Raw genomic sequence first — 13,669 nt, 5'->3', positions numbered from 1 at the left:
AATTTGGCGATGCATTTGATGACTATGGAAAGAAAGTAATGGAAATTTCCAGAATTTCGGCGATAGAGTCAACAGGAACCGAGATACAGCCGATTGTTCCAGAATTGCTCGCTCCGGGTACTGATCTTTAACATGGTTTGTATCCTGATATATAACAAAATTTCTTGTAATCTATATAATTTCTATTTTAGTATTTCTTTCTCAGACACTGGCAAACCAGAATTGTAAGTTGGATTTTAGCATTTAACATGTAGACCTTTATTATTATTTGTTTTAACAACTGTTTGGAATAGATCCAGTGGTGGTGATGAGGGGGGGGGGGACGAAGAGTGTTCCACTGCAATGCCGTATTATTCACTCACAATTTACAAACTTTAAACCTTAGTCTTTATACTAAAGAAAACAACATTAAAGAAAGAGACAAGTGAAAAAATAATCTTTGGTCCATTCACACATGCCTAAGCAAACACATATAACATAACTCCATTGTTTCGCATTTTTTTTCTTCAGGTTTTCCTTTTTATTTGTTAAATCTTACAACATTATACATTTATTTTTGAAACACTACATTACATACAATTTTAGGTTGATATTATCGCTTTTATATTCAAAAGTCTTTTATAATCTGCTCCTGATTTCACCATTTGCTTGAGTCAGTATGGCCAAATATTGGTTTATGCACCATTAAAACTGCTAACAAACAAATACATAACATAACAATACTTCACGCTCCGGCAACTATAAGCAACTTTATCTAAGCAATGACGTTAACTTGAGTTTAGTTTAGTTTCAGTTATATTAACGTCAGGTATCAAAACAACACTAGGGCTACTTTGGGACTGACATCATTATTTTGAATTGCGGTCAGATGACTAGGACGACATCTGAGATGACACCCCTCTACAAACTTCCACACCACACCGGCGCTAGGACGTTCGACACAGACGGATTTAACGTGCACCAGACAGCTAACACGACGGTCTTTCGGTGAAATTAGACCTCTGGCTCCGAAGCCGGAGGGCTAAGGCCTCCTCCTAGCTAGACCTTACCACTAGGCCACCGCGGCCTGACTTTTACTAGAAAGTAGAAGACAAATCACAACCTCTGAGTATGATTATCAGCCCGACAGACTACCGGGTCTGAATCTAATTGCTTATAATAAAAAAAATCAAGAAATATTGATGAGTATTGGATACAGGAAGCTGGAGTTATATATACAGGACTTTCACTCTAATCTGGGCTCAACAGCTAATTTTTAATCCGTTTTTATTAGACATATATGACTGTCAGGAAATTGATCTAAATAATATAATGGGTTATATGTTATGTAGTTTGAGTCAATAAAAGCTCCGATGAATTACAAATAGGGTATTTGACTACGTTCGAGATTAATGTTCTGAAAAACGTTCGAAAAATTTATATTTTTAAATATTTACACTAAAAAAGATTGGAAAAACATACATGAAACCAAAACTCTTCTAGTTTAGAGACTTATCAAATAATTGAATTAAAATTAAAATTAAATTAAATTTATTAATTAAACTTAAAATTAAATTAAATTAAATTTATTAATTAAACTTAAAATTAAATTAAATTAAATTTATTAATTAAACTTAAAATTAAATTAAATTTATTAATTAAACTTAAAATTAAATTAAATTTATTAATTAAACTTAAAATTAAATTAAATTAAATTTATTAATTAAACTTAAAATTAAATTAAATTTATTAATTAAACTTAAAATTAAATTAACTTTATTAATTAAACTTAAAATTAAATTAAATTAAATTTATTAATTAAACTTAAAATTAAATTAAATTAAATTTATTAATTTAAATTAAATGTAAATTTAAATTAAATAAATAAAATAAATTTAAATTCATTAAATTAAATTAAAATTAAAATTACTTAAATTAAATTAAAATTAAATTGAATTGAATTAAATTAAATTAAAAATTAATTAAATTAAATTAAAATTAATTAAATTAAATTAAAATTAATTAAATTAAATTAAAATTAATTTAATTAAATTGAATTAAACTTAAAATTAATTAAATTAAATTGAATTAAACTTAAAATTAATTAAATTAAATTGAATTAAACTTAAAATTAATTAAATTAAATTAAATTACATTAACATTAATTAAATTAAATTTAAATTTAATTTAATTAAAATTTTGCTGATAGTTTAAGAAATATATTATTTAATTCCTGAATTAAAAAAATAAGCTGTATTTCTATTCATTCTTTAAATATTGGATTTTAACTGATAAATAACACGAAATTGTCATTTTTTTTTTCATATTATGAAGCCCCATAATGTATTTCTAAATAATTATATTACTTATTCTCTATTTCAAGAGTTGCAGAAAATATCGAAAAATTATTGTACCAAATATGGACCCAAATTATGCTTTAGATTTTAATTTATGAGGATTCTCGTAAGAAAATTTACATCATATTCTATATTTCAGAAAATAGCATTTAAAGATGCAAAATAGTATTAAAGTGTTTGTAAATAGAAAATTTAAAATCGATGTAACTTTCAAAAAATAAACTTATAATTAAAATTCGAATGCTTTTTTTATTAAAAAAACCTGTTGAAACATTAAAACTATTAAATTTTAATGAAATCAAAATTTGGCAAAAAAAATCGACTTTACAGCGAAGTTACCTATATTAAATTTTTTTTGTAGAGAACTTCGGTCTTTTGACTCATATTTAATTAAATATTCTTGAGACAATAACATTTTAAATTAAAAGAAAAATGTTTTACGATTGAAGTTTGAAATTGAGTGAGTTATGAATAGTTGCATATCATTATTTTATAAAAGCATACCAATTCGAACTACTGCATTACCTTTCTCAAAAAAAGATATCCCGTCAGAGTCTGAAATGTCTGCAGGATAAATTAGTCTAAGGTAATAAAATTGTGTCTTAAAATAACGATATAATTCCTAACTCGGTCAAATTTGGCTGTAGATGATATTCACATTTTGTTTCATTTAAAAATTGGAATGTTTTTTATAAATCTCAGAAATGATTCTTTTGGACGAAAAGACTGCATAAAATTTATACTTCATAATTTTGTTCAGCAGTACATTTATTGATTGAAATAAAACATATATTATTATTTTTGTCCATTAAATCTTTTTCAAAGTGAAAATGAAAAACGAATTTTATAATATATCAGTGAATTCTGTATTGAATAAGCTTTTGAGATATTGCATAAATTATATATAAAAAAAATTATTCTGTAACATATGTAAGAATTCACAGCTGAATTTTTCAGCATGTTAAGTGTTGAACTCTTATTTTCTCTACTCATATTTTTGAGATACATAAAATATTTAATCGAAAATTTTAGCGACCATTAGTCCAGGCAAAGCAAGTCGATCGCCAAAGACGACTATTAATAAGTAGAGAATGTTTAGAATGTTTCAATCAATATCTATCAAATTAGCAACTAAAATTATTTATTTAGAACAAAAAATGTAATTAGTTTACTCGATTTACTGATAATGAATTTCCAGCTTTTTTAATTAATATATTATTAAGAAAAAATTCCTGTGTTTAAAATTTTAAAACACTCTTTCGTAAGATAATGTCTAAAAACTCAGTTATAACATTGTATCCTTACAAAGTAAGTAATTAATTATTAATTTAAGTAATTAATTACTAGTTTAGTAATTAATTTAGATATAAAGTAAGTAATTTAAGTAATTAATTATTTAAAAAATAACTAAAAAAGAATTCTTAATAATTTCGTTTAATTAAATATTGAAATTTCTAATAAAGATATTTTGTAATAAATGATTGAAATATATGCTAATAAATGAAATTATTCAGAATTTGTTTTTAGTTAATTTTTATATAAACTAAAAACGAATTCTCGATAATTTTATTTTAAATAAAGAAATAGAACTGAAAAGAATCAAATGATAAAAGTAAACATCGGATTATATTTTTCATAACTTCAGTAATTTCATCTTAAATAAAGAAATAGGACCGAAAATAGCCAACTGATAAAAGTGAACATCGAATTATATTATTCTTAATTTCAATGATTTAATTTTAAATGAAGAAATAGCGTTCAAAATAAACAAATAATAAAAGTTAACATCAGCTGATATTTTTCATAATTTCAATAATTTTATTTTAAATGTAGAAATAGAGTTAAAAATAATAAAAGCAAAAAATGAATGTTGGCTTATATTTTTCTAATTTTAGTAATTTAGTAAAATAACGAAATGATAAAAGCGAACATCAGATTATGTTTTTCATAATTTCATTTTAAGTGAAGAAATAGGGCTGAAATTAACCAAATGATAAAAGTGAACATAGGATTAAATTTTTCATAATTTCAATATGTTTTTCAAATAAAGAAATAAGACTGAAAGTAACCAAACAACAAAAATGAACATCGGATTATATATTTAAGTGTCAACAATACTTACGGAACCAACAAATCCGGTAGTTCCAGTAACGAAGATACTCTTATTCTGGTAAAAATCTGCAACTTTGGGCAAATATTTATTTTCAGCTGTTAATCCAAACATTTTCTAAATTAAAAACCTGTTATGACCTGTTCCACCTTGAGACAAAGAAAACATTTAAATTATTATTGTTTTAATACTCTAATCATATCGGCCGGAAAAAAATACAACTTAAGAATAAAATTAATTTTATTTTTTTAAAAATAACAAAGTTAAAGACAAGGTTATAGCAATAAGAAATACTCATAATTACACTTCAAAAATTTATATATATATAAAACGCTAATCATTCATTTTACTTATTGTAGAATGGCAGCACTGAAATGTATATCGATGGAGGAGAGTTGCAGAATGCTGGATTTAGCGTTTTTACAGCTCCACTTGATTCCACATTTCGCTAATCAATGGATTCGAAGAATAACATTATAAATGCTGCTCGCAATGTCAAACGTTTAGTCAGAGGAAAGAAAATGCAAAAGAAATAGTCGCCAAACAGATAATTTAATCAATCGTGAGAATAGGTTTAACCGTTACTTGATGCATACGCGTATCGCCTTACTTCTGGAAATAGATTACCATATTATCCAATATTATTAATTTTACAAAGGAGGTTTTTGCATTATCTTAAAACTAAAAAAACTACTTCTTTAATGATATCGATTCCTTTTTTTGTACAATTTTTTTTCTACATTTAATAAAATTTTATATTTTAAATTACAATGTTATGATAAAATTCAAACTCAACCATCAGAGCATTTAATCGCTTGCTTTCGCAAATATTAAAATTTAGATTTTAAAATTAGCTTTCGTTGGACATTGATTTAAAAGTAGGAATTTTGCTTCCGCTTTTATATCGTCGTATAAACAGATTTTTAAAAAAATGTATGCCTACATTGATTTGGTTGATTCAAGAAAGCTCTTTTAAATTTTCTAATTTTTATAAATCTAATCTTACAGAATCCAATAAGATTTTTTATCATACCTAAAAGGATTTAATTTTTTTATATAAATCTAACCTTATAAAATCTAATTTTTATAAAATTGAAAGGAAATGTGAATATTTTTAAAAGCAAAATTAAAACTGCACATGTGCTAGCTAATCCATATTTTCGTTTTAATATTTTTAAAGTGAGATAGATATATTAAGAAATTTACATAAAATATTTCTGTTGCTTTTCATTAAAATTCAGAAAATTTTGGACAATGCCACGAACCGTGACTAGTTGTTCTCTAAAAGACTTGTGGTTTCCAAAAATATCTATTTTTAAAGCTTGAATCATTAAAAGGTTATAACGATTTCTAAAGACAGTTAGAAAAATATTATATATATTTCAGACTTATAAAGCAGGATAAATAAAAAAAAAAAAAATTAGTATGTAAACTAAATAAACTAAATAAATAGTTATTTATTATTACTTATACAAGCATTTTATTTCAAGTAAAATGTTACTTAATTTACAATTCAATTAATAGACTCCAACCATTATTTTTCTTAGTTTATCTTGTAAAGTACTAATATATAAAATTTAATATATTGATTTATAAATATAAATAAATTAAAATATATATATTAATGTTATATAAATGTTTGTTATATGTATACATATGTAATTAACAAGAATAAATGTAGCACATATTAACAAATTATATTTTAAATATATATATATATATAATCAAAGATATAATATAGTATATTGTATGTTATTAGATATAATATTTATAAATTTTTGTTATATATTATATTTTTTATATTTTTCTGGTACCAAATTTACTATAATTTATGTTACAAGCTTACTTCAAGAGCATGGATCGTTTTATTACATTTTTAACATTTAAACGAATTATGGACAGACATTATAAAATTCAAATTTCAATATCATCAATTTGTAAATATCCGTCGCCGTATAATATTTTTACAAAGCAAGAAATCGGTATGTAAATCCAATTCAGGATAAGATTTTGTAGACTACCGTATTTTCAAGACGCTCAGTTATTAAAATATTAAAGAGCAATAACCAGCCAATTCTTAGAAAATGATCCTCAAACGTGCAGATTAGTGTATATATTAGTAAGGCGCCGCGCAGCTGGCAGACAGCTGATTCGACAGCTGAAGATCTTTGCTTAGCATCCTTGAGTCGGGGATTCGATTTGGAATAAAAATTTTTGAAAGCACTTTTTCAAATACATAATTTTTAAATAATTGCAATCGATATATTATTCTTTTTTATATAAAAATAATCATTTACCACATACTTGAATTATAATAAAACTTTATTAATTAATTAATTAACTATTGATAGAAATGATGATTTGCTTATTTATAATTTCAATTTATATTTTATATTTATTTTTAAATTTAAAAAATAATGATAAATTTAATTTTAATTATCATAAATCACTTGTGGAAAGATTTATTTAATAATTTTTGATTCCTAAAATACCTTTCTCATTAAAAATCTTTTCTAGGAAATTAAATGGAACTAGAAAGGAAATGGTAGAAAGAATTTATGCAATTCCCACTGAATTTTGTCCTGCAGATGTCAGTATAAAATATTTTTCCTATTAGTCGTTTATCATTAGTTCGCAATCTTTTCTTTTATTGCTGTTTTGTGTGTTTTGGTAAAAGATTTTAGTTCGCATTCTTGCTTGCGCTGCTTTTTAATTGCACCTTCTTGCGCTTTCATTAACTTAATACCCGCTTTTTACAGTTTGCGTATGCATTTAATAAAATATCGTCTGTCCTTTTCAAATTCCAAGATAAACACGTTTTAGAAGAGTTGATAATTTTAAGATGATAAAAGTTATTTATTAATTATTAATTATTGTTCTTAAAGTGTTACTTATAATTATAAAAATTTAGAATTTAAATTGTGATTATGAATTAATATTTATTTTGGCAAAAAAATGAAATAATATATATCTTGAAATCTTTTTTTAAAACTGTAAATTTAATTTGCAATAATCTTGAACGAAAACTAAAATATACTTTTCTAAGAAAAGCGACTATGTTATCGAGTTAGGAGTTTTACCGCTTAACGTCGAACACAAATTATTTGTACATAAGGTATGTTGAGTTTCTAGGTTAATTTTTTTCATGATTTGTTAGATATTGCGATTTAATATCTTGTTTAAGAAAGCTCCAAAAAATATTTTACATTCATACTAAGTATCATCTAGTACTCAATTTTCCATCCAATGTTAGGGAGCAAATGAAATTCTCAATGTTACGGTAAAAGTTTTCAGTGTTGATATATTTCTCATTCTTATTGAAATTCAACTGGGATTTTTATACAAGTCTCTCTCTCTTTCTATATATATATCCGTATTTTAATTTCCAAAGGGTAAAATATGTTATATTTCGCTCATGCGCAGTTCAAATTTATTTGTTAAAATCCCTCATATGCCCTTATTTGCTTAAGGTATGCCTATATATGCTTCTGTAGGTTTTATACAGTTTAATTGAATCTGTATTTTACATTAGATGAAAAATTCAGAACTTTTTCCGAAAATGCCAGAATACATTTGATCATATAGAGTATGTCACCCAAATTCTTGCATTTTAAAACTCTTTATTTTGTCGCCAAATTCTTCGCCAACTGATCTCTAATTGTATATTCAAAGGTGGAATCATTTTCCATTACGAATATTGTAATTCTCTCTTTTCAGCGAATAGACAGGCATTGCGGGATGCCAGTATTATAGATTAAATACTGATACCCTGCATTATTGGCTTCCTGATTAAATACTGGTTCTGGTATCCTTATATAAAGAATAGGACAATCAGATTTGGTAAAACATTTCATAGATATTTATAATATTGATAGGAAATTTAAAGGGTGCATATAAAGTGTTTTTTTTTTATGGAAACCGTTTGTTGCACTGCGCACGTACAAATATATTGGAAAAGCTGTGTTTGAAAAGTTTGAAAAACAGGTTTTATTATTATTATTATTAAATAAATATATGTAGAGAGAGACAGAACTTGTCGCGTTTTGTGTTCAAATAAACATTATTTGCGGGAAGTTATATTACATTATATCATTGCTAAAAATCCACAATAAGAATTCATTTGATGCGATTGAATATTATGGTGAACATACATTTTAGAATACAAATTGAAAAAAGGGATTTCGACGGTTTTAAATTGGTAATTTCAATACGCATAACAAGGAGAAGTGGGAAATACGAGAGCGATTGGAAAGCAATATTTCATGAAATCATAAATGATGAACGATGAAAACAGCATTTGATAGTTATAAAAAAGTATTGAAGGAGAAATGTCGAGTGTTGCCAGATAATTAAAAAAACTTTAAAATAACTTTGTTCAGATATGTCGTCTCATTCGCCTTATTTACCAGATGATGCTCCTTCGGACTACTTTTTGATTTGCTTCTTGAAAAGTGGCTTTCTTAAAGACAACTTTAATTCCCAAGCAGATATAAAAAATTGGTATGATAGCGGAATTTGTCTATTGTTCGAAAGATAGAGATATATTGCAGCTTATGAGCGGAAATTATTTGAATAAATCAATTTCTAATTTTTTGACAAACAATTGTTTTTTTTTCCTCTTTCAATTAAAAATTGATGGGTGTCATGTTTTATATATATTCACTGATGCAGTATAAACCAGATGAAAGATTTTCGACATCTAGCATGTCTTATTTTTACATACATATGCACAGACCATTTTCTTGGAGTCAGATTTTGCTCAAAATTTAATAAAGATCTAGAACTCTTTAAATATCACATATAAAACATCTGCCTTCGACTTTTCATTTCATTTTTTGGATCATCGAATTCACAAATAGAGAGAATTTCAAAGGGTTTTCTTTTTTACATTCGTGGAGGGAAATAAACTGTGAGAATTCATCAATTTCTGGAAATTGAATTTAATCCATATTTTTTTCTCTTTTTGCTTTTTATATAAGAGAAAGAAAAAAAATGTAAATCGATCATTTCTACAAAAATAAAGAAACGCTGTCTAGAGTAAAGCTTCTAATAATTGAATTGCCAATAGATTATAATCAAAAAGGCCAAATAGGAATTATTTTTTTATCCGAGCATCTTTTAACGATAGCAATGGTTAGTAACAAATATAAAACAGCAAATAATTTTTTATTAGAGTTCTTTAAAATTAACCTTGAGGTTAGAGACTTTATATATATGTATAATCGGGGTGACCAAAAAATTAATATTTTATGTTTTCACATGGAGAAATAATTGTTAACGAAAATTTAAGAAATAATAAATCCTTTTGATGTATTTTTAATTCCCGCATGGATCTTGAAACTAATAAGAATTGGTGAAAGTATAACCGGGTAGAAAGTATAACCGGTTTAATTGACTAGAATTTTTTAAATTATATCTCAGACTAGATACTTTATTTATTCATATATAATGGGGTAGACCAAAAAATGCATCGAGAAGCATTGGTAAAAAAAAAATAATAATAATAACCAAAATTTAATAAACCATGTAATTTCTTGATATGTTTTTATTTATCGCATGTACTTTGAAATTAATAAAAAGTGGCGAAAACTATTTTTCATTAATATTCAAGTACGACCAGGTAGAATTTAATTTAAAATATTAGAATATATATATATATATATATATATATATATATATATATATATATATATATATATATATATATATATGGATTTTAACTGGCTTGAAATATTTTGTTAAAAATGTAAAAATAGTAAAGACGAGTTCGTAAATGGCTCATCTAGCAAAGACGGGGGGGGAGATGAAGGGGGGGTTGAAATTTTCATTTCCCTATAACTTTCTTAATATTGAAGACAGGAAAATAAATCCAATTAGCCAAATTAGAGCCTTATTAAGACGAACAACTTTTGTATCTGAGGTTTTTCGAAAACCGCAATATCTTAGATGTTAGGGCCTGAAAAGTTATTTTAACGCCCTCATTTTGAGTGTTTCTAACATCAATATTTTTTGTTGTTTGATAGTAACTCAGATGTAAAGGAATCTACCTTTGCCTTACAGGTTGCCAAGAGGATATTTTTTAAGGGTTTGAATACCCATGGATGCCCTTAAGTTAAAAAAATTACTTTAAAAAATAATGAATCTTACAAAATTAGGACATAGTAACTTAGTTAAATCTTTTCAAAAGAAGGAGAATATTTCAAGTAACTTTACGGATAGATCTTCGATTTATATGATAAAAAGTTTAAGGAAGGAATTTTGTACTCACTGATATCACAAAATGAATAACAAATGAAAATTTTATCTGAAAAAGGAAAAGTCTGGAACTTTTTCGAGTTAGAGGAAACTAATTTTCTCCGGAACTTCAAAGTCTCAAACTACAAATCTATTGTTAGCAAATATTATCAAATTATAGGGTAAATATATATATAGGGTATATAGGATAATATATGATTGTGGTATATATAATTTTTCGCTCCTTAAAGAAGTTTATGGATTCCATTTTATATTTTTTCTTCTGTTTAATTTATCTTTTATTTATATTTCTTTTATTTAATAGAATCATCCACATTTAGTATCATACATCAATTTATTGTCCTGAAACTGGAAATGATAAAAAATAAAAAAATAAAAAATGTTAGATTGTCGTTAGCAAGAATCGAATGCACTGCAGCTATAGCAAAGAGCGCATGAAAAAAAAATCTCGATTCCCTCGTATATTTGCTCTCTCAGGTCTCGAATCCCTATCATAAAATCTGCAATTTATCGGAATGAAGCAAAAAGTTTCATAAAGACAGGAAAGAAATCAAAAAGCGGTTTTACAGAAAATGGAATAACAAATCCACAATCATCAAAAATTGAACGTTGAAAAGGAAAACGAAGAGTCTAGAAAATGACAATTATAAGGACTAATTATATGGAACATATCATTTATAACATAAGATAATTTAGATATAAATGCATAAACCAACATTTATCAAAACAGAAGTGCCAAACTATTCTAATTTCAGTTATTTATTCAAAAATGAGCATTTAAGAAACGAAATACCTCCTGGGATGTGTGATCAATATAAAATTACTAGACAACTAAATATGTGTTATCTTAAGTCATAAATACTCTTGGTTTTGCGGTTATCGTGCTAAATTATATTCGGACACCCAGACAGACAAACTTCTAATAGACTTAATTTATCTATAAAATTTATAGAAATCTACAAATTCTACACCGAATTTCATCTATCTAGCTTAAATATCTTTTGAATCATCGTGTACACAAACAGTAAAACGGGCATAATTCAAAAATTGTATTTTTCGGTTCAGGCAAGTCTGAAAAGTGGATATTTGCTAAAATCTCGACTTTTACTTTTTTTTTTTTTCACGATATAATTTTTCTTTCAAAATTAACGATATAAAAATTTCTCTTTTGTATCATTCGTATATGAAAAAGGAAAAAAAAACTGGATTTCCCTTTTAGAATTATTGAATATAAATAATAATTGCTAACAATAAAATAATAATAAATTCCAATTGTAAGATAAAGTAATTTTCAAAAAAAGTTCTTTTTTCTTTGTTATCAATTATCTACAATTCGAAGTCGTAAATTCTATCTGTTTCTACGAAATACATAAAGCAGGATCTTACTTACCCCTTCAAAAGAGGTGTCAAACCTCTAATATTCGTGGCGAATCTAGATTTGGAAGAAATATAGCTAAAGTTATTCAGAAAAATGTTGGCCTTACGGTATGTATTACTGCTTTTAAGCACGAATTTGTAACCAAAATCCAATATTGATATTGAAACATATGAATGGAATGTTTTTAAATGTAAAAGAATGCAAAGGTAAAGGAGAAATTCACGTGAGCTGGAAGCTCGTTTTCATCAGTCACGTGAGCTGGAAGCCCTTATCTTTCACAAATATTTGATAATGGATTAGGAATATTTTCAAGGACTTAGGGTTTTATAGAATTAATCTTATCTTCTCGCATATGATATCTACGAAAGAAAAGTATTGCAATCGGCAGGAAATTCGAAATGGAGAATTTTAACAATTCGTCATTTTTTTAGACCCCATTTCAAAATAAGAAAAACACAGCCTTGGAATTATGCCAGTTTTTGAATACAATAATTCAAATCTAGAAAGATTGGTATATAGTATTTGCGCCAAATCTATAGAGTTCTGTAAAATTTAGAACAAAACTCATGTCTATTCAGTTGTCCATATGAAATTTAACATAATAACTGCATAGGGAAGAAAGGAAGACGTATAATATTTTATACGCAGGTTTAAAATCTAGACGTGTATCAAATTTGAAAGTAAATTCATCAAGGTTTGGTTTGGTTAGATTAACGTCCCGTTTGAAGCAACACTAGGGCTATTTTGGGACGGACCTCGTAATTTTGAACCACGGTCAGATGACGAGGACGGCGCCTGAGCTGGCATCCCCCTTTCCACACCACACCACACCAGCGGGAGGACGTTTGGTCATGACGGATTTAACGTGCAACTGACCCCCTTACACGACGGTTCTTCGGTGGAATCGGGTAACGAACCTGAAACCCTCCGGTTCCAAAGCCGAGACCTTACCACCAGGCCACCGCGGCCCTAAATTCATCAAGGAGTTGGCCGTCTATACATCTGTAATTTCAGAAGCATTTAAACGTAATAAGATAAAAACTGAATTATCTAAATACTTGAAATTTGGTTAAAAATTTTGTGATTATAATTGAATTTTGTTTTTAATCTGTTGGGAAAAGACTTCCAAAATATATTTATTTTTCTGGTACTTGTGTATCGACCGCATTCCATCAATTATTTGCAAAAAAGAAATCGCCAAGGATCATACACTAATTGATTTCAAATTAGAATATTGTTAATTATACTCATGTTCATTTATTAAAGACTAGTCGACTTTAGTGACCAGCTGGTTCGCCGGAAATATATTCATTCACCAGGATTTATATTTAATTTTAGAAGAACTGTTTTATTATAACTTCCTGATCATCATTTCACCAAATTATATGATATTAAAGCACTGATACTTTAATTGCTTTAGTTAAGTTTTGCTTATTGTTTACATGAGCCTTTCTAATCGAAATCTATCTCATGAAAATCGTAGAATTATTAAAAACGTAAATGTTCAGTCCATCTATCTTATGAATTTCATGGTTTTGATCCTTCAGTTTTTTTTATTTGTCCAGTAAATTACACAGATATTAAATAAAA

The 13,669-nt window shown here is 26.3% G+C and overlaps 1 protein-coding gene across 3 annotated transcripts in view; it reads right to left on the bottom strand.

The window, feature by feature from the left end:
- Nucleotides 1-12,311, bottom strand: part of LOC129959355 (fatty acyl-CoA reductase 1-like) — a 52,212-nt gene extending 39,901 nt beyond the window's left edge. The window contains exons 1-2 of one of the 3 annotated variants that reach the window (XM_056072183.1): nt 12,092-12,311; nt 4,459-4,595 (exon numbers count right to left, since the gene is read on the bottom strand). In XM_056072183.1, the coding sequence (XP_055928158.1) occupies nt 4,459-4,560 (102 nt within the window). In that variant the 5' untranslated portion in view covers nt 4,561-4,595; nt 12,092-12,311. Of the gene's footprint in view, nt 1-4,458; nt 4,596-4,796; nt 4,932-12,091 lie in introns of those variants that run through there. The other 2 variants (XM_056072174.1, XM_056072179.1) reach the window with 2 other exon arrangements.
- Nucleotides 12,312-13,669: the final 1,358 nt, after the last annotated feature.

Source organism: Argiope bruennichi, chromosome 2 (genome assembly GCF_947563725.1).
Source record: "Argiope bruennichi chromosome 2, qqArgBrue1.1, whole genome shotgun sequence".
Classification (NCBI taxonomy): Eukaryota; Metazoa; Arthropoda; class Arachnida; order Araneae; family Araneidae; genus Argiope; species Argiope bruennichi.
This window is presented reverse-complemented; position numbering and strand designations above follow the sequence as displayed.